The sequence below is a fragment of the Dermacentor variabilis genome, chromosome 8 (genome assembly GCF_050947875.1).
Source record: "Dermacentor variabilis isolate Ectoservices chromosome 8, ASM5094787v1, whole genome shotgun sequence".
NCBI classification, from domain to species: domain Eukaryota; kingdom Metazoa; phylum Arthropoda; class Arachnida; order Ixodida; family Ixodidae; genus Dermacentor; species Dermacentor variabilis.
Genome location: NC_134575.1, coordinates 155973636 through 155993147, shown reverse-complemented (window position 1 = coordinate 155993147; position 19512 = coordinate 155973636). Strand labels below are relative to the sequence as shown.

General features: G+C 43.7%; 2 protein-coding genes across 2 annotated transcripts; both read right to left on the bottom strand.

Moving 5' to 3' along the window:
• Nucleotides 1–237: 237 nt before the first annotated feature.
• On the bottom strand, nucleotides 238–2495 carry LOC142591651 (uncharacterized). The gene is made up of 6 exons (XM_075703937.1): nucleotides 2458–2495; nucleotides 2220–2267; nucleotides 1639–1832; nucleotides 1420–1579; nucleotides 868–979; nucleotides 238–369 (listed from the first exon to the last, which is right to left on the bottom strand). Exons 3-6 carry the CDS (start codon nucleotides 1804–1806, stop codon nucleotides 345–347), a joined length of 465 nt encoding a protein of 154 aa, XP_075560052.1. The 5' UTR covers nucleotides 1807–1832; nucleotides 2220–2267; nucleotides 2458–2495; the 3' UTR covers nucleotides 238–344.
• Nucleotides 2496–4292: 1797 nt separating this feature from the next.
• Nucleotides 4293–6008, bottom strand: LOC142591610 (uncharacterized). Its single transcript, XM_075703912.1, has 10 exons — nucleotides 5996–6008; nucleotides 5654–5695; nucleotides 5557–5577; nucleotides 5401–5439; nucleotides 5133–5174; nucleotides 4920–4961; nucleotides 4786–4818; nucleotides 4660–4698; nucleotides 4532–4564; nucleotides 4293–4425 (listed from the first exon to the last, which is right to left on the bottom strand). The coding sequence occupies exons 1-10, from the start codon at nucleotides 6006–6008 to the stop codon at nucleotides 4343–4345; spliced, it is 387 nt and encodes a 128-aa protein (XP_075560027.1). The 3' UTR covers nucleotides 4293–4342.
• Between the last annotated feature and the right edge of the window lie 13504 nt (nucleotides 6009–19512).

Sequence of the window (19512 nt, the reverse complement as noted above, 5' to 3'; positions counted from 1 at the left end):
ATGCAGCTTACCTCGACTAGACAAAAACAACTGCAACCAGCACGCCTCGTGGTTCCGTGAGAGTAAACGTAAGAGCTGCGTAGAAATTAAAAGTAGTCAGTCCACAATAGTCAACCTCTGGCTTAGAACCATGCGGCTTACCTCGACTAGACATAAACAATGGCAACCAGCAGGCCTTGTGGTGTCGTGAATGAGTAAATGTAACAGCTGCATCAAAATTAAAAGAAGACAGTCAAAAAAAGCAGTCAATCCTAGCATGCTTCTATATGTTTACCTTAGGTTTGATTGGCGAGCACAAGACTGCTTGAAAAATGTGGCTGCTTTGCCACCATTTAACTGTTTATTCATTGGTCCGTTTCAACATGTGCCCTACAGCAAGGTAAAAAAACTAATTTATAGCAAGATACAGACCTTGATGAGGATATATGGGTGACAAGAATGAGAAAATTACAATTCATGACCTGCTTCACACTTAAGAAATGCTCAGCAGTCTGTAAAGTTGCAGCCTATGTTTATTTTCCGTGGAGTTAGGCAGATTAATTTTTAACTGCACAAATCTTCAAATACTATTAAACATATATCGGCTCTGGATACACAAAAGATGCGTCATGAAACAAATTGTAATTATTGCATAAACTTCAGAACTGAAATGAATATGAAGGCATATTTAGAAATTTAGAAACTGCACGGTAGATTATTTCGTTTATTTTTCATGTCTGTATATCAGCCTATATTTCAAGAATGTCCTTGAGGTGAAAATCAGCATGAGTGCCCTCGGGCCAACACATATAGAAATAATCTGACATGCACAAGCCTAAATTGAGGAGTTAAGACATGTGAATTATTTTAAATAATGGATCAGATTACCGCTTCATGGCTGCATCAAGACGGGCTTGCGCATTCTTTAGCCATGCCATGATACCTGTACGGATCTCTGCGTCTGAAGCAGATGCTGTTGCTGCATTTTTTCGTACAGACTCTGTAAAAAGCACTAAGTTATACAATGGGCATTCAACAAAACCACACAGGTCTTCAAATAACCATCTTTTGTATATTAAGTGACTGAGCTAACGTTCTGAAAACTTAGCTAGTTATCTAATTGCCGATTTTTTTACATACCACAGCTAATGCCACATAATAAAATACTGTGGTGGAGGGCTGCAGACATATGGTTGGTATTCAAGCATTTGACAATGCGTTCAGTTGAATGCCATAGCCAGTAGGCCACTGCCAGAAGTGACCTTCTCAATGCGTTTAAACTGAGCTTGCATACGGCAAAACAATTTTTTAATGTTTTGTTACAGCTTACAGATTGCAAAATTACACATTATGACTCGATGTGCACTTAAAGCAAGCCAATGCTGTAAATCTAGCATGCGACTTATTACAGTAACTTGCAGACACTAGCACACCGCTTACCCAGAATTATGCGGCACAACTCCGTCTCAGCCAAGGCTCTTTTTCCTTTTTGCCCATGGAGACTGTACATGACAGCGACGGAATCGTGAAGTAAATATTTCAAGATGTTTGAAGTTGTTGAGCGCACTGTGTTGCCGCCAATGTGACCTAGGACTTTGCACTGTTGAAGAACAGCAAAATAATTATACTTATAAAACCAAGTTGTTGAATATTATTTACCAGTTGCCTGCGGGTGCTGCTGGAGCTTTTCAAATTACCTTCCAGATGGTCAATTTCATCAACCGTCCTTAGCGGGTATGTCTGTACAGGCTGCTCATCCATCTCGCACTCGCGGTTATTACCTAAGAGGTTCAAAATGGCCTCATTTTGCGTTTTTAAGACAGCCATGTCTTTCAAGATGCTGCGAGTAGCGGCTGAAATGTGAAGATGAAATGTGCAGACAAAAATACTACCTAATGGTTTGCAAATGCATTCATGTAAGCACATTTCTCAGTCCAATATAAGAAACTGCATTCCACTACCACAAAGGCTTTTTTATGGATGGGATTAAACAGATTCTGGCAACATCTTAATAAATGAAGATAAATTACCTAATTGGAAAACGGAAAACTCAAACAGTGTATTGAACACATGCACGTGAGCAGTGATGCATTTATTAGCATGTAAAAAGGTGGGAAATATTGAATTTCTCGTTTACCAAATCAATTGTTATAACTAAATTCCTTAAGTGCAATACCTATGTAATACCTTTATTGATGAGCAAACTGTATGCAAAATAAAGTTTACCAAAATGTGCTTACATGAGATCTCCTTCCTGATTGAAGCCAGCAGACTTTGGTCAGTTTGTTCTGCAGATTGGAAACAAACGTACAAGGATTTAAGATGTATTTTGTAAAATTTATACAGCAGACAACCTTGCACTATCTTACAAACTTTTGTGGCTATGTTCTAACTGTTCTGCAGTCCAGTGTGAGATTAAACATTAATTAAAATCGTACAAAGGCAGGTAGGTGCAATAATCAAGTTCATTATACACACCTTCTTGAACGGAGAAACCACTCTGAGAATGGCCGGGTGCTTCACCTGTAAAACAAAACATCATTTTACACACTTTCTTGAACTGCAAAATCACTCGGTGAATGTCTGGAAACTGCACTTGTACAAAAAAGGTCTAGAGACTAACAGCCATGAAGAATCAATTGCATTTACAGCAAAGCTCCGAGTATAACTAACATCCTCTGAAACCTCTTGAGCACCAGCTAATCTCCATGCAACACTCCCCAATTCAATGTAGGATTTGTTGTGGTTACATCAAACAAGAACAAGATGCAAAAGAACAGGGACACATGCCGCACTATTGGTCCCAGTCTGTACCTTTTTCATCATTTCATTATTTACTGTGCACTTACACCAAACAGTGCATTACCCACTCTTTGCCCAAACAGCTACACTTGTGAAATGATTGATAAAACAAATTTCCTACAATGCTACAAATTACCCCTGCATTTCCAACTCTCCTCATGCATTACACCCCACACTAACACTTCTGTTTCTCCAAAAACAGTGTGGGCACATTGGCCCACACATGGATACTTTGCAGCTTCAAGCTAGCACTTATGTTGGTCCACCATTCTAGATGCACTAACCTTGTAGAACAAAGAAAGGTTACATTTCTGTTGAGTGGTTCTCTTAGGACAAGAATAAAAGCTGCTACCAGTAGGAAGGAATACAACACTAGCAAAGAAGAGTAGCTCCTCCAAAAAGAAAGCGTGGTTGTCTACAGCAGCACATAAGTGAGGGAGACACATACCTGGACATGAAATTCAAAGTTGGCATCTACAGACCATATAGTTTCTGCAGTAATAATGCATAATTCCAGCAACACTCATTCTACATTGCTGAGCTAACTAAATTTTTTCAAGTACACCAGCACAAAGCTGCAACAACCATCAATCCTCAGCATTATACAAACACCTTGGGAGTAAAATGTCATGCAAAATGTAATTTTGTACATTTGCAATATGTACAAAATGAGGCTGTGCACTCTGTGCAGCTGTTGAGGTTAGTTTTGACAAATGAAGCCTTACCTTGGTGATGCAACTGTGACACTAACGCGGGACAGTGGCTGCCTAGAAAAACAAGCAAACCAGATGACCACTCAGCAATACAGCTGTATTTTAATTGTTGGCATTATAACCAATCATGTGTTCATGCACCAAGATGTGACAAATAATACAACTTGCCTTGAGAACTAGAAGCAGGCCACCATTATAACCAATCATGTGTTCATGCACCAAGATGTGACAAATAATACAACTTGCCTTGAGAACTAGAAGCAGGCCACCATTATAACCAATCATGTGTTCATGCACCAAGATGTGACAAATAATACAACTTGCCTTGAGAACTAGAAGCAGGCCACCGTGGCAGTTCTGCAAAAAAATGTAGAGGAAACGTTTTCCACATTCATAGTAGCATTCTAAATATTAATAGACAGGTGATGTTAAATATTACCTAGGTGACAAGACTGCGTGGCAAATTCTGCATGTCCAGTTCCTGTACAAGCAAGCACAATTCCAAAAAGTACAATGGCATCAGTTAGTGCGCATATATAAAGCAGCAAGGAATCCATGAATATTGCAAGATTAAGGAAAATAAAGAATGAAATGTTATGAATGAAATGCTACAAGCTGAAAATCCCAGAAAACTTACCAGGATATGTCTGTGCGGCTGGTCCTTGTACTCCTAGACAACTTTCTGCAAGAAAGCAAAGCAAAATTGTTTTGTTTTTTTTTTAATAACTGGCCGTAATGTATGTATATATGAGCTCGAAAAGTGTACCCCCCACAATTCACCTTGTGAATGTTGTGCGATCCATCGTGGAGAGTCTGCAGAAAAAGAGTAGTGTGCAATTGTGCATCATTCAACTGCTACACACATAGGTTTCAATTTTCAAATTAAATTTACCTAAATGCAACTCTGGGAATGGTATTCCTGGAAGGCTTCCTGTGAAAAACCCACAGAATCCTCAAAACATTATCTGCTTAATTACTAGCTCTATGCAGCGGTAATCATGCATGTATGGAGAGCAAAACTCAATTCCACAACAAACCTTGGGAGCTTGGTGCCATACAAAGCGGCGAGTCTGCAGAAAGTTAAAATTTCCAAGTATGGTAGTGTCTTAAAAAAAAGCAGTCACAAGCAAAAAGCAGTAAAACTGCAGTGACAGACGAATTTCACCTGAACGAGACTGTGCAGCTGGTGCTCTCCGCCAGCCTCCTATAAAAAGAAGTGCAATATCTAAGAACGAGTCTCTCCTTGATCACACTTGTTGAGTTATGGAACACAGTCAATAGCAAAACGCACCTTGGGCACTGGAGATGGACCACTGTAATGGGCCTTGAGCAAATAAAGTGGAAAAAATTAGGAAAATGATATGCATATATGCCAAAACATTACTTAGCAAGCCGACTGCCGAGGGTGCCAGCAAGGAAACTTACTTTCACGACGTGGCTGCAGAAATGGTGCCCTAGGCTGGTGTGCTAAAAGGAAACGAGCAATTTCACACAAGAATATGCAGCTCTTCTAGGCACTTGCTCTATAACTATGCATGCATGTAGTAATCAGGAGCTGGCAACTCCCAGGGCAAAAAAGCAGAAAATATATTAAAATATGACATCACCTGGTTTTCTACTGTTATGAATGAAACTTACCTGACTGAAATGACTGCACAGCACATTGAGCTTGCTGGCTGCCTGTCACAAAAAGAAAGCACAAATGACTCAGTACGACAACTCTAAACAAGCTCTACTCGTCAAATGGTCCTAGTATATTCATGCATGACCAAATCAGTATTTCATGACATGCACTACATATTTACTAAACCAAGTGCAATGAGTAAGCAACAAAGGTAATATGAAATCAAATTATGTTACTGCACTGTTGGCTGTGTGTAAGAAGACAACTTGCAACAAAATTTACCTGGGGCTTGTGATTCGTTTAGGCTGTCATTTTCACTCTCTGTAAAGGACAAGTACATTTTCACTAAATGTTTGATACAGCAGCCTTGCTTAGCCACATTAGTTTCAGCACTGTTCATACATACATAAAACGCAACAACGCATATCCACTACAAACCTCTTTGTTCTTCCACCGAGGCTAGAAAAGGGACAAAAAATTAAATGAGCACATGCAGCAATGGCACATAGCTGCTTACTAGAAGAGAAAATCTTACATAGATGAGCTGTCTGCACAGATAAGTCTGTCTGCTGGGTGTCTGCAAAACAAATTTAATAAGTACCCAGGACCAAAATTCAGCGGTGCTATAGTGCTTACGTAAAGACAAAAGTCTTACTTTCAGGAGCTGTTTCAGTAAGCCTTTGTCTGGAAGCTGCAATCCAGTGCAAAATTTAATTCAGTGATACATATTCAAGGAATAGCAGGAATTCAGCTTGCTGCTTATGGTGTGGTGCCTCAGTAAGTATGAATACCAGATTAAAGCTTACATTTGTTTATCTCTCCCCAAGGTTTAGCTCACATTTTATCACTTGCAATGAAAGCTGGTTCTACTGCTGACAAAAAGTAGCCATCACTTACTTGTTCTGCCATCATTACTGGCGCTTAAAGTGCTGCAACATGTGCACGGATTAGCATATTTTGAAAGAGTGCCTGAAAACAGCTGCTACCTTTGAGAGAAGGGTGGTTCCGGAAGATTGAAATTGTCTTCCTCTTCCGAATCATCCGACGAGCTCAAAATGCGTGCGTATTTGCGCCGCTTACCACGTCCTTTTTCTGTAAATGTGAATTGTATAAGGATACTGAAAATGGAATTAGGAGAAGCCCTTACCTTGATCTGTTGTGTCGACATTGTCCGAATTTTCTGCTTGTGGCAACTTTTGCCGAGCTTCATCGTATGTTGCTGAAAAAGAAATCGCATAGTATATTTACTTATCTGTGTTATTCATGCTGAACAGCTTTTTTTCTGTATGCTTCCCCCAACTCCCTTACAGGCTGCAAATGGCTTTAAGAGTAACAGCAATCTCAAAATGATAAAACCAATTTGCAAAAAACTGTTTCATACCTGTAGTTTTGATCACCTTCACCTTGAAGTTAGGCATTGTAGAAGGATTGAGATGGGCACGTCGTTTCACAGCTTTTGTCAATTCATGGGTGCCCAGCATAGTCGGCCACAAACACATCTTTTTATTCTTCAACAACCAGTTGGTTGGGACAACAGCAACACTGTTGTCATCAACAAATCTCAAGACAGCATACATAACCTATTATTGTGAGCATGGAAAACAAAAAGAGAGCAGAAAAATTCTGACAGGTGTACAGGTCAACCCAATAGGCACAGCTTTGGTCCAGGACACCACAGATGTAAAAAACAAAGGCATAAAAAAAGCAATCCCCAAAAAGGTAAAAATATTGAGATGTGCTGTGTTTAAGCATTAAACTTTACACAAGATTTATTTGAGGAACAATTATGTAGTAGAGGCATAATCTAGTGTTCAGTGATTGTCAGTATTATTGCATGGTGTGCATTATTTACAGGTTTACATGCAAACATTCAAGTTTACCACATCACATAAGGCCCAAATACACAGTACCTTGTATGAGTAGTTTATCATTCTACTTTTCAATATATATAATGGGAACAAATGTTTGCAGACCAATGGCATGTCACTTTGCCGAGTCACCCAGTGGCCAAGCCATCTGGCATGCTGGCCACTTGGGCCATCCACTTAGGCTGTCAGACATGGTGATTTTACGAGTGGTAATGTGCAGGCCATTAATTTGTCAGGTGCAGTGTAACAAGTGTTGTTGTAGCTATGCTTAAGTTTCTGTATGCTGATAAGTACTGCCATTGCCACTATGAGGAGATGTCATGTGCAATTTAGCTACTGAGAGTGGCAGTTGGACAGTTGGCTGCAGCTGTTAACAGAGCCAAATCTGCCAGTTCGAAATTAATGTCCCAAGTGCGACCTAGAAGCCAGATGGCTTAGTTGTAAGGTGGCTCGGCAGAGCTATTCAGCTTCATGAGGTCTATAGTGAAATAAAGATATCTGCAATTAACAAGCATGAACTATTCCACAGTTTCAGATTTTATATGTGCAGGGGGGGCAATACAGTTGAGTGGATTAGGGGCAACAGTGCATATTCGGAGGGGGAACCTGCAAGAGGCAGCAGCACACACTTGAACATAACATCACAGAGCATCCTTGACGAAAGAGGACTGTCAACCTTTTTCACGATGACTATTCCAAGATGAGATGATGGACAAGGTGTAGTGTAAAGGTCACCAGAACATTCAAGGGCTTTCCCAATTAGCACTTTATTTCCCTGAATATCATGTGCAAAGTTTGATATCATGACAACAGTGGAATCTGCCATGGTACAGACATTGTTGCCTTCAGAAGTCCTTAAGGTAAATTGTGGAAAGCTTGCTATGTGGTACTGAGGTCCAATGCAACGCTCTGCAAGTGGACCACTGCTGTGAATCTGTGAACATTCTACTCCTTGCAAAGAAGGTTGTTTGATGACAAACAACGTACCTGAGGACAGTCGTTCTGCTATTCGGTTAACCAGCTGCTCTAGTGGTTTCTTTGAATGCCTTACCAACTTCTTGAGGTGATGCATGAAATTTTCTGCTGGAAATGCACTGAAGCTGTCAAGAGGCCCGTATCTCAAGACATCATCAGCCAGATGAACCAATGAATGAACATTATAGGAAAGGCTGTGCTTTCCATAAATGGACTGGAATGATGAAACAAAACAAATAAGGAGCTCCTTTGCATAGCTGCAGTACTCGCGACAGAGAGAAGGGCTCGAAAGTATGGTGATTGCTGTGTGAAGAATGAGAAAGTGACTGTACAGATTTTTCGACAAAATACCTCTCAGAACACAAGGACCTAAATACAAAAGGAAGCAGCGAAGCTCAGTTGCTTTCCAACGATCAATCTCTCTGAGAGATCGCGGCCTCCTGGCAAACTCCTCACAATGTGTCCGTGAAAGCGCCAACAGCCATTTTGAAATCCTTTCAATAGATGTTGAAGGCAAACGATGTGGCAATGGGCCTCTCAACCAAAGAAGTATCAACTTTTTAGTGACCCCGATACATACTAGGTGCATGTAGTCTAAGGGAAACTGTGAAACAAGGCCAATTGGTAGTGCTGAAAGTGGCGTTTCAGAAACATGGTGTTCTTCCTGCACTCTTTGATCAAAGTCGGCATCTGTTCGCAATGGCGCCTGCGTTTCTGGAAAAACAACTCTTCCTTCTGCATATTCACCTTTTTGTTTGCACTTTCCACAGCCATAGTAGCCAGAATGTAACTTTGTGCCTAAAATAAATGCACGTGCAGGTGCATCACAAATGAAACCTTTCACACTAATGGTAACTGGCTTGCCGTGAACCTGCAGTCCATTATCAAGAAGATGAAGCAAATCTTTGACTAGAGGGCCAAGGAAGTCAGTCAGAGAAGATGGTTTCTGATTTCCATGATAGCATCCAACCAAAAACACACCACTTCCTGGAATGTCAGATGTGCTGGCTAGAATTGGCCAAAACTGGCTTAGTGAGCTTTTGCTGAGTGGAAGCCCATCAATATAAAAAAACAGTGCAATGCTTTGCGACACTAGCGATAAATTCGTGCTGTTCGCTAACATTGAATTAATGCTGTCTGCAATGCCAAAATGACAGTACGATCCATTAGCACAGTCCTCAATCAAAGCCACTCGCGGAGTTCGAAGCAGCGTCCGTGCGTCAGATGGCAAGTCCGAAAGACAGGAGTGTGTTTTCAATACTCTGAGTAGTGCGGACACCGCCGTATGCGTAACATTTTGCTCGCACGCCCAATTTCTCAAGTGGCGAGCCATCTCTGTCGAACCACTCTGTTCGGACGGACGAAACGCTGCCGCGCACTCAATTCGCTCACACGTATCACTTGGCAGCGATGTAGTAGAGCTTGAACTGTCCTGTTCGTCACGAAAACACACAGCACTCGCTTCTTTGTCTTGCGCACCAATAGGTCCTGACACAGTCCTCTCATGCGAGTCTCGCGACACTTCACTTGTAGAGCCGGAACTGTGCTCAGAAAAACCATCGTTTGACGCGACACTAACAGATGGAAAAGAAGATGAATCCACTGTATGCACTTTGTCCGTATCGTCAGTTGAACGTGACTCTCGTTCGACACTTCCTGGCACGTGAAGATCGCAAACCAAGGGCTCGACTACAGCACTAAGTCGACGATATTTTTGCTGTCGAGATAAAGCCTCAAATGGCTTTTTCTTTCTTTCCATTGCCGTAGCTAGAATTTCTGGAATAATTCAACGAAATTATGTGAAATGCAAATGCATAAACGAGTCTAAACTTCACACCAGCACGTACGGGCGCGCCAAAACAAAAGTTGCGTGCAAGTTGAAGAAAGTAAACGTATACGTACCGTAAGAACTGCACCGCTTCTGCTGGCGCTGGTCAAGGCTTGAACGTGAGCAAAAGAACTGTGAGCGGTGCACAAGCTAAAATATAAACCCGATAGAACTTGGCAGGGGAACCATGAGCACCGGTGAGCAAAAGCTAAAGAATGAGCACGCGCCGAAATCAAAACTTTACTGAGAGACGTAGTCCTGAGGAAGGAAAAGATTGGCACTATCCACTGCTATCCACATGAAGTCATAGAGGGAGCGCGGCTCAACGACAATTACCTAAAGCCCAAAAGTGCCTAATTTCCTCTAAAAGTAGCGAAAGGCTTTAATCTCGCTGCCGTACCGTCCGTTCTACGCGATTGGTGATGTTGATGTTATGCGGCTACCTACCTTTGAATCGGGCGGCAACTTCAGCGCGCCCCCACAGAACACCTATTGGCGCCCGCTGGTGATGTACAAGAGCAGATAGCATTTCGCCGTTCTCAAACGGAGTGCACGTTTGCGAACGCGCGCGGCAGATCTGCCGTTGACGATAGCCGATATCGCAATTGTGGATTCTTCATCGCTTGTTCACGCTAAGGGAAAGGAAGGCCTGTGCTCTAGCTGATAGGGACGCTGAACAGGCGCACACATGTGCGCCCGGCCGTTTTTTTTTCTCTACACTGCCGTTCGATCGCAGCTTATTATCTTCGATCGTGCTACGCGCCTGGTGGAGTGAACGTTGGTGGCCGCTCGGAAAACACGTAGGTGTTGCGATCGAGGGATAAGATCGAAATGACATCAAAGAACCCTGCAGGCTTTTTGTGGTTGTTCACCCAAAGGGGGAAATTTAAGCATCGAAAGGCTATGACGCGACGTTAACTAACTGATTGGCTTGTTAAGTGTCACGGAATGAAATGCTGCGCGTCGGGCACATGCATTATAAATCTTTTTCACGCGCACACCTAAGCGTATCGCGCTTTGTCTGAACAAACATCTAAAAAAGTTCTTGAGTTAGACGCTCTGAAGATGTTCACCAAAATATACTTCGTTGACGTCAGGCGTGGGCTGATACCACAGCTGAGACACAATAGTCTGTTTGATTCACTCTACTTGTCGCTACATAATGTTTCGAATAACGTCTGTTTAACGTCTTCGTGTAGACCAAGACGTCTATAGCCGTTTGTAGCCGTTCCGAGAAGTTGTCAAGACGTTTTGTGTTTCGTGGGGAGTCAGCTGATGCGATAAAGCTTTCTTCTCCATTGACTGCTGTGGCGAAGTAACATCAGAATTTTTTATGTCTAGCCAGAGAAATATGGAATATCTTCAGGCCAACTAATACTTCCGAAACCATAGCGCAGCACGACTGGAGCCATAACTGCTAGATTTGCGAGGCAGGCAGCCACGCAAGCATGGCGTCGATACACGACGCAACCGTTAAAGAAACACACGTGCTCGCCGCGACACACTGTGAAAAATGTATAAAGCTTAAAAAGCTTCTTTCGTCATTTCTTCACTTGATGGCGCTAGCTTCTTTACAAAAACTCCACTTGAAGCGGCGCGAAAACGGAAACATACGAACTATAATACGGCTGCGTATGCGTGTGTCGTCTGGTTGTGTGGCTGGAATATGCCGCGTTTCGTCGCCAGGGCGGCGTGCAACGCACTCTTTTCGACGCGCCGCCTATCCAGCGCTGGTTCCCCCTAGGGGGGAGCCCTCTGTAGCGGCAGCAGCATCGGCGTCGCAAGAGGGATGACGTAGACGCTCGCGTCTACACGAGGCTCGAGCGGCTGGCGCTCCGGCACGGGCTAGCGTTCCGAAGGAGATCATTAAAAAGAATGCTACGCTAAGAGACGGACTGTCGGTTCTTCCTCTCCTGCGAGAGCCCGAGACTTTAACGGTCTACGTGGTCGCTCGTCGCCACAAAAGAAAAACTGCAGGCGATGACGAAACAGTGCAAAGGGGTGAAGCAAGCCACGTTCGAAGAAAGTATTGAAGGCATGCCTCAAAAGCAAAAAGAAGCAGCACTCCATTTTTTTCGTGCCTCCAAGCGAAAGAGCACCCGCGGCATGGAATTCACACAGAATTGGATTCTAGAGTGTCTGCTCATCAAGATGGAGAGCCCAAAGCTGTACAACTACATGAGCAAGAACAAAATTCTAGTTTTACCTAGTGAATATACCTTAAGGGAAATATTTAGGCTCGTATAAGACTGGCTTCGGCATTTGCACAAGAGTGCTCAAGTCCCTGAAGGAACAGACCAGAGGCATAGACTCCTTTAAGAGGCACGCGGAGGCCTTCTAGTTGACGAAATGAAATTGTCGGAGTACTTGTCAGTCACATCTGCAGCCACAATTGAAGGTTTGGTAGACCTGGGCCGCTTTACACCGCAAAGAGAAAAATATGAGCCATGCGACCACAGCAATAGAGCTCAAGCATTAACGCTCCGTCTACTACAAACGAATACCTATCCCAACCCGTCGCTTTTACATAAAATCTATCCGGATACTTACACCAATTCTACCTGCCACGATTGTGGAGAAATAGCCACGTTAGACCACATGCTCTGGCGGTGTGCCCGGTCACGCTCTATCATAACTAACAGCTCGGCCAAATGGGAGGCGGTTCTCCGCAACCCTCTTCTGGCTGAGCAACTCTGGGCTGTCCAGCAGGCCCACTATGCGGCCGAGAGGCTCGGCCTTCCGGTCCCCACCTGGGAGAGGCCCGTTTTGTCAAGACTCACCATCTGCAGGACTTCATTAAAGTTTTACCATACCATACCATGAGACCACGACACGATAATTATGTTTGCGCCATTCACAGGCAAGTAGGCGCTGGTTCTTGCAGTGTTCGCAACACACGGAAACGTGAAAGGCGAGTTGCTTGCAAAGCTGCTGGTCGAGGCCGTATTACTCGCAGAAGATGCAGGCCTTTTCGTTGACTTCGGGATGTGCGACGGTGCCACGTGGAACCGCAAGATGTGGAAAGTGCTCGGAATTGGAGTGACCTCGGCCTCTATGAAGCGCAGAATGAGGCATCCGAAAGACGCTAGTCGCTACCTCCATTTCTTTTTCAGACTTTCCACACATGGTGAAGTGTCTGCGCAACAACCTGCTCTGTCACGACTTCGAGACTCCGGATGGCCTGGTACGTTTTCTACGTGACACCGTAAGAGCGTCTTGAAGTAAACTTTAGTTGGAAATTGCCGCTTGTGCCTGTGATTTAGTGTTTCAAGTGTTCCGAAAAATCCACTAAAAAATTTAAAGCATACGTACATAACTCACATGTCATGAAATGGCCTCTGACAAAACAAATGGCGCACAAGTACTCAAATGAATCTTGCTATTTTTGTCGCTTTATCGCTTGGCTATGCACTTTTCATCAATACAGGGCAACATTATTCAAGCAACATACTTTTCTTTTCATTTCAGGTACCCTTAGACACCGTCAAAAATGTCTATGGATAGAAGCGCCGTGACACTTCGCGTGATGCATTGGATACGCGAGGCCCACCTGAACCCAAACAACTTCGAGAAAATGCGCGTCACGTACGCCTACCAACTGTTTGGTCCACAAGTAATCCGTGGCCTGCGTTTTTTTTCAGCAAGATGTGGAGCAAGGAACAGGCAGTTGCATAGAGCCAACGCTGCGGTTTTTTGAGTGAGTTTGCCCAGTATTAGAGGTGGCCACAAGGGCAAAGCGAACGAAGTGATACCTAAGATAGGAAAACGAACGGAATCGTGTAGAGGGTGCCGAGCTGGGTTCTTACACAAGGCGCTGGGGCGAGCGTAAGTACTGTAGTGTGAGTGTAGCGCACATATCGCAATTATTAAGTCTGTAAGGTCTCGACGTGTATCCCTTTACAGAGCCCTGCTTGTTGTCATAAGGATGACAGGCAAGTGCAGGCGGTCGCTAAGGCATTTTATTCAGTACGTCATTCTGCAGTGCTTCCACTTGGACACTTCAGCCAGCTGAATCTAACCATTAGAACTGCACAGTGTTATGGTAGGCACCGGACACCTCATCGCCAGGACCTTTCGTTCCCCTCCCGAATTCACCGGGAACGAGCTGGCTGCGCTTGTTACCACGCCTGAAGTTTTGCAGTTTCGAAAGTAGAGCGGCGTGTCCAGAAGCATCGCGTTCATCGAGTGAAAGGGCAATTTTGTTTACACACATTCTGTCTCCTTTCTAAAGTTGCTGGGTTTATTTTCTGGCAATTTTGCAACTTTCCGCGCCTTTGATCATCTGTGTACAAATTACGGTATATATATTTTTCTAGAACGAAATTATACGATATGGTCGTGAAACTAAATAATAGAATGAGTCACGTGGTTCCGCGCATTGCAGGCAGTATCTGTGCATTGTGTGTTATTTTAGAAAATTAGACCGCGCGTAGTAACGGCACAAACTATTAAAAAAAACATTAACGCGACGCATCTTTTCTTACATTTTCTTTCTCTTTTATATATGCAGGATGATCCGCAGTATCATCACCATCATGTCGTCTCGGCACCCCAGAAGTGCATTACGGATGAACTCAACCGCCGTCAACTTGCTCTCTGCCTTCCTTGAGTACGTGACTGAGTGGGAGACACACGAAAGGGACACGGGGCTTCATGAGTCAGTCAACAGCAGCAGGTTTACGGGTCACGATCAAAAGCGCACTGCTGCTGTACCTGATGTTCAAAATAGGTTACAAATACCTTATGACTTCCAGGCTCAACCAAGGCCCGCTGGAGAGCACTTTTGGTATAGTGCGGCAGTGCAGTGGCAATAATGACCACCCTACACCCCAGCAGCTCCTAGACACCATGTCCTGCATCAGCTTCTCCAACCTTGTGCGCTCGCCAGACAAGGGCAATGTAGTGCCCAACACGGTTCGAGCTCTCTTGTCTCCCAAAATATGCCCTCGATCCTCACCTCAGAAGCCTGGCCTCGCACATGAACTTGCAAGCATTCCTTTTGTAGGCAGCGAAGAACTGCTCAACGATTTGTTAGAAAGATGAGAACGACCATGCAGCTTATATCTCAGCTAGGAGTGACCGTAGGCTGGTGCAATACATCGGCGGGTATGTGGCACGAAAATGTCTTGCCAGTGAAGTGTACCGCTTGTGAAAGGCACTTGCTCGTTTCTCAAGAAGATGCAGACAGCACCGTCGCCGAGCTCACCCTGCAGTGCGATTACGGTGGCCTTTTGTAGCCATCGTCAAGGTTGTTTGAATTTATAGCCTTCTTGGAGGACACGTTCACATACTGTCTTAGCGCACGCTGCGTGCACTACAACAGTGTTCTTGATTTGGTGGCAGTTCTTAAAGGCAACAAGGTCAAGCTAGTGGGGTGTGAAGATCACTGCGTTCAGCTGACTGAGCGGATCATGGGTTTCTATTTACTAACGAGGTGGCGCTTCTACGTCAAAGCATTGAACCGTGCACGACCGTCTAGGCGTAGATCTGCGCAAGAGCAGGTGCTCATAATTGAGCCAGCCCCGGCTCTATATCATTAATTCATGCAGTATGCAAATCATACTTGCACACATCCCAGGAGAAAATTCAACGATTACAATTACTTCATTCGAAAATGGTATTGATCGCGGTTACCAATTACGGCCCCACAAAAGTTATTGAGGAATTACTCAAAATATTGTCACGTTGTCGTGACGACGTATAACATATTCTCAAAAATCCTTACATCAAAATATTAATGCTTTATTTGGCGAACCTGTGCCCAGCAAAACAAGTGGCACTCAAAGCACAAAGACAGCGGTGAGCACATTCGGCGATCATCGAAATCTAATCTGCGAGTCAAGCGCGTCGGCTTTTACATACGACGCGTCGAAAGTCACGGCCGTAATTGCTGGTGTCCGCGTGCCTTCCAAAAACTGCTACACAATTCGAGTCGCGCATGCAGCCTGCTTATACGAGGCTTGGCGAGAACACGCACAGCAGATAGAATCCACGCTAACATTCGTTCGACTTCGCGCAGGCGCGTCTAACGCTGAGCGACAACATTGTTAGCGGGTGAAATGCAGTACCCGAGATAAGACTAAATGAGTACACGTGTCATAATTGATTGCTTCTACATTACTATCATCCGAACTTTTATTAACTAAACAAGCCGACCAGCTTGCTTGCCAGTTTCAGTGCGTCCTCTGCGGCCCATTAACTGGCTAACCTCCCTGTCTTTCCTCCCCTTTGTATCCTCCTTCCCTAGCAATATTGATCTTCGAAAATTTCACCTGTCATCGTCCCTTTTTTTTTTTTTGTAGTGAAGGCATCTACAGCGACGCTGAAAACTCATTCGATGTGCGCACTGGAAGGCAGCTAGGGCGGTAAAGTTTAAATGAAGGGATAACTAACGCACAAGATTGATCGTTACTGGATCCAGCGTCTATATCCTCGATCAATGAAGGGTAGCGCTTCATTGCTGATGTGACTTAGAAAAGACGCACCTGGTTGGCCCAAGGAAACGTTGACAAAACTCGCCCTTGTGTGATTTTTGGGTTTAATTTAATTAAGCGACGTCCTATATAAGTGTTCGATCGTCGCTCACCAACATCGGTTGAATTCGTTGGCCGTAATTTGGTGGAGTGTTCCGATGAAGAAACAATACTTCATGAGCTCCCGAGTTTCCGTACCAGAACATTCACATCCGAGAGGCATACGCGCACGCTCTAGGTCTCAATTCTACTGCCTTTCCCGGCAAATTTGCTCAGGCTAATCATCAATGTCGCGTCACCTGTCAGAGCTAGCTTGTCTTGTCAGTAAAATGACGCTTTACTATTGATTATTAATTTACAGTGAGATTTACTAAGTATATACGAAGTGATCATTAAATTACAAATTTACCGTAAATTACATTGATTATAATTAATTGCTATAATTAATAACTTAATTGTAACTAGTTGCGTACAGGTCTGATGCAAATGCAGATAAAGCAAATGTTTGTTCCGTCGGCAGTGTTTCTAGTTGCGCGCCAGCTTTCCATTCATTTGATCGCGATTCAGACGGCGCTAATTCATTCTCTTTGGGACACGCTCTCAGCCACACGCGCGCCTCTGCGCGGGGACACAAACCAACTATATTGACCCAACACATCAAGCACCGGCCAAACATCTCCAGCCTGTTTTCCGCTCGCTCATCTTTTTCATCCATGCCTATCTCTTGATATGCTGAAGTTTCTGGTTTCTCTGCTTAAAACGCTCATTCTTGCACCCGCCGCAGTGCTTTCAACAGCCACCGCATATGCTGCGTCAATGCGCGTTTTCATACGTACACTGAACCCAAGAGAAAAGTCTCCCATCGCTGATGGTATGCAAGAAGTATGCAATCCGGTAAATATTTTGAAAAGTCAAAGTATTACGCCCATAAAGAAGGTTGTCCCAAAAATGTAGTCTTCGCTGTTAATTAATTAAACCTACCTCTACGCATAGATCTCATTTACATGCACTTCGCTCATGGAAACTACCATGTCCAATTCAAGGGGAGTCTGGTAGCGCGAATCAAAGACGGGACAAGAGAAGACACAAAGGGACACACACAGCGCTAACTTCCAACGCTGTTTATTGTCGAAAACCAGGTCGTACTTATACACTCAGACAACATGAGTCACAGCCACGTGAACAGATTAACAATCATAGCGATACATATTGTGATATGTTAAGCCATGCGCAAAAATTTCAGTTCTTTTTCAGAGAGAGCCAATGATGGTTTGCTGATACATGAATCCCCTAGGGCATCAATCTGCTCGGCTTCTATTATAAGTCTAGTGAGTTCGCACTTGTTTCTACCGGTAATGATTGTTGATTCGAAGAGAGGGGAGCACTTATGTTGTTTACAATGAAGGGAGAGAAAGCCATCTGATACAAGTTTGTCGACTTTATTTTTGTGTTCGCGCAGTCTATCATTAATGCATCTGCCCGACTTTCCGACGTAATACTTCCCACACGATAAGGGTATACGATATATAATTGAAGTCTTACATTCTCTGAACTTCTTCCTGTGTTTAACTTGGCAGCTAGGGGCACTTTCTTTCTTTTCTGATCTTGTTTTCCTGCACAGGCTGATTAGTTTGTTGGGTGCTGAAAAAACCACATCAGTGTTACCTCGGCGGGCAATTTTCTTCAGGTTGTGCGACAACCGGTGGATATAAGGTATAACTGTGGGTCTTTTTTTCTCTCGGTTACTATCTCTTTCCACTCGTTCAGCAGTCCCTGATTGCTGCACTTGCCGAAGTATTCCCTCTGCAACTGATGTCAGTACATGATTGGGATAACCTGCTTCATGTAGCCGCATGGCCTGTTGTGTGAAGGCTTCGTCAGTGCAATGATGGCATGATTTAGTAAGTGCGTTAGTGAAACACATTTTCGCTATTCCTCTTTTTACCAGTTTAGAATGGGCTGAATGATATGACAACAGCGGTTTATTTTTCCTGGGACTGTAACACCAGCAAGTTAGATCATCACCGAAGGTGAATTCAACATCCAGAAATTTGATCTTTTGTTCTACAGGCACTTCGAACGTAACTTCTAGTGGACAAAGGCACTCGCGTATAATATTACTAATAGCTGAACACTCTGTGTCAAAGTTGTCTGGCTGAACATTGACAAATACCAAAAAATCATCAACAAATCAAAATATTTTAACAACTTTTGTATCATTAATGCGTGAGCACAGGTCTCTGTCTAGCTTGGCTAAGTACAGGTTGCTTAAAACAGGCGCTAAGCAGGATCCTATACAGACCCCTTGCTTTTGAAGGTAGGCAATGTCATTTCTTTGCACAAATGTTGACTTCATGTACAAGTATAAAAGTGCTGGTGTTACAGCTTAAGCACCTCGTTGTGATGTCAGTGCTGTTTACTTCTTTGACACGACACACATGGTTGTAGTGGTAAATTTCACGTCTTTTCTCTAGCGTCGGTGGTCAAAAATGGGCCTCGATGTTTTTGATTGCCTTGAAACCGCAATTTAGAACGTCCGACAGGTTTCGAACGAGCGCCGCAAAAGCATGCCTCCGCAGCAGTGGCCGCCTCGTTGTTTCGCGCAACTGACACGGTGGCGCTGATGGCTGAACCGATCACTGCGCCGCCTTACCATTGTAGGAAGCCCAAAGAGGAAATTAAAAAATGTTAAACTGTACAGCAGCGGACATCAATGAGCTAGGAAAAGGATGTGAGATAATTGTATTAGGAGACATGAATGCACATGTTGAAGATATGGATGGGTACACAGACTCCACAAGTAACATGCTGCTGGATATGTGTGAGAGGCTTAACTTAGTTGTCTGTAACTCTACCGAAAGGTGTGATGGGATCATAACATGGGAGGTAGGGGGTTTACACTCGACAATAGATTATGCGTTATTGTCACATAGGATGTACGATAAATTAGGAGCCATGATTATATATAGATGAACCGGGCTCCAGAAGTATAGGTAGCGACCACAAACGTATCAAGTGGAGTTTTAATAGGGAAACTGAAGCACGAACGACGTGTGAGGAAATGTCATATGTGATTTTTTACTCAGAAGACCAAGTGGAAATAGTAGCCAAACAAATTGAAGAGGAAATATCAGAGGGTACTGAAACTGATTGGACTTACCCAAAGTTAATGAGACTATTTGAGCGTGAGCTAGGTAAGGCGCGAGTCAGGAAAACAAGGCAAGGGATACGAAAACTCAAGAGATGGTGG

Excerpts from the sequence above, each read along its gene's own strand:
- LOC142591651 (XM_075703937.1), bottom strand. The coding sequence starts at position 1,806 with ATGGCTGTCTTAAAAACGCAAAATGAGGCCATTTTGAACCTCTTAGGT. Across the intron at positions 980-1,419 it reads GTTGTGCCGCATAATTCTGG|AGTCTGTACGAAAAAATGCA; the intron begins GTAAGCGGTGTG and ends TGCTTTTTACAG. Across the intron at positions 370-867 it reads CTTGATGCAGCCATGAAGCG|GGCACATGTTGAAACGGACC; the intron begins GTAATCTGATCC and ends ACCTTGCTGTAG.
- LOC142591610 (XM_075703912.1), bottom strand. Across the intron at positions 4,962-5,132 it reads TGTGCAGTCATTTCAGTCAG|CACACCAGCCTAGGGCACCA; the intron begins GTAAGTTTCATT and ends GTTTCCTTTTAG. Across the intron at positions 4,819-4,919 it reads TCTGCAGCCACGTCGTGAAA|GCCCATTACAGTGGTCCATC; the intron begins GTAAGTTTCCTT and ends TATTTGCTCAAG.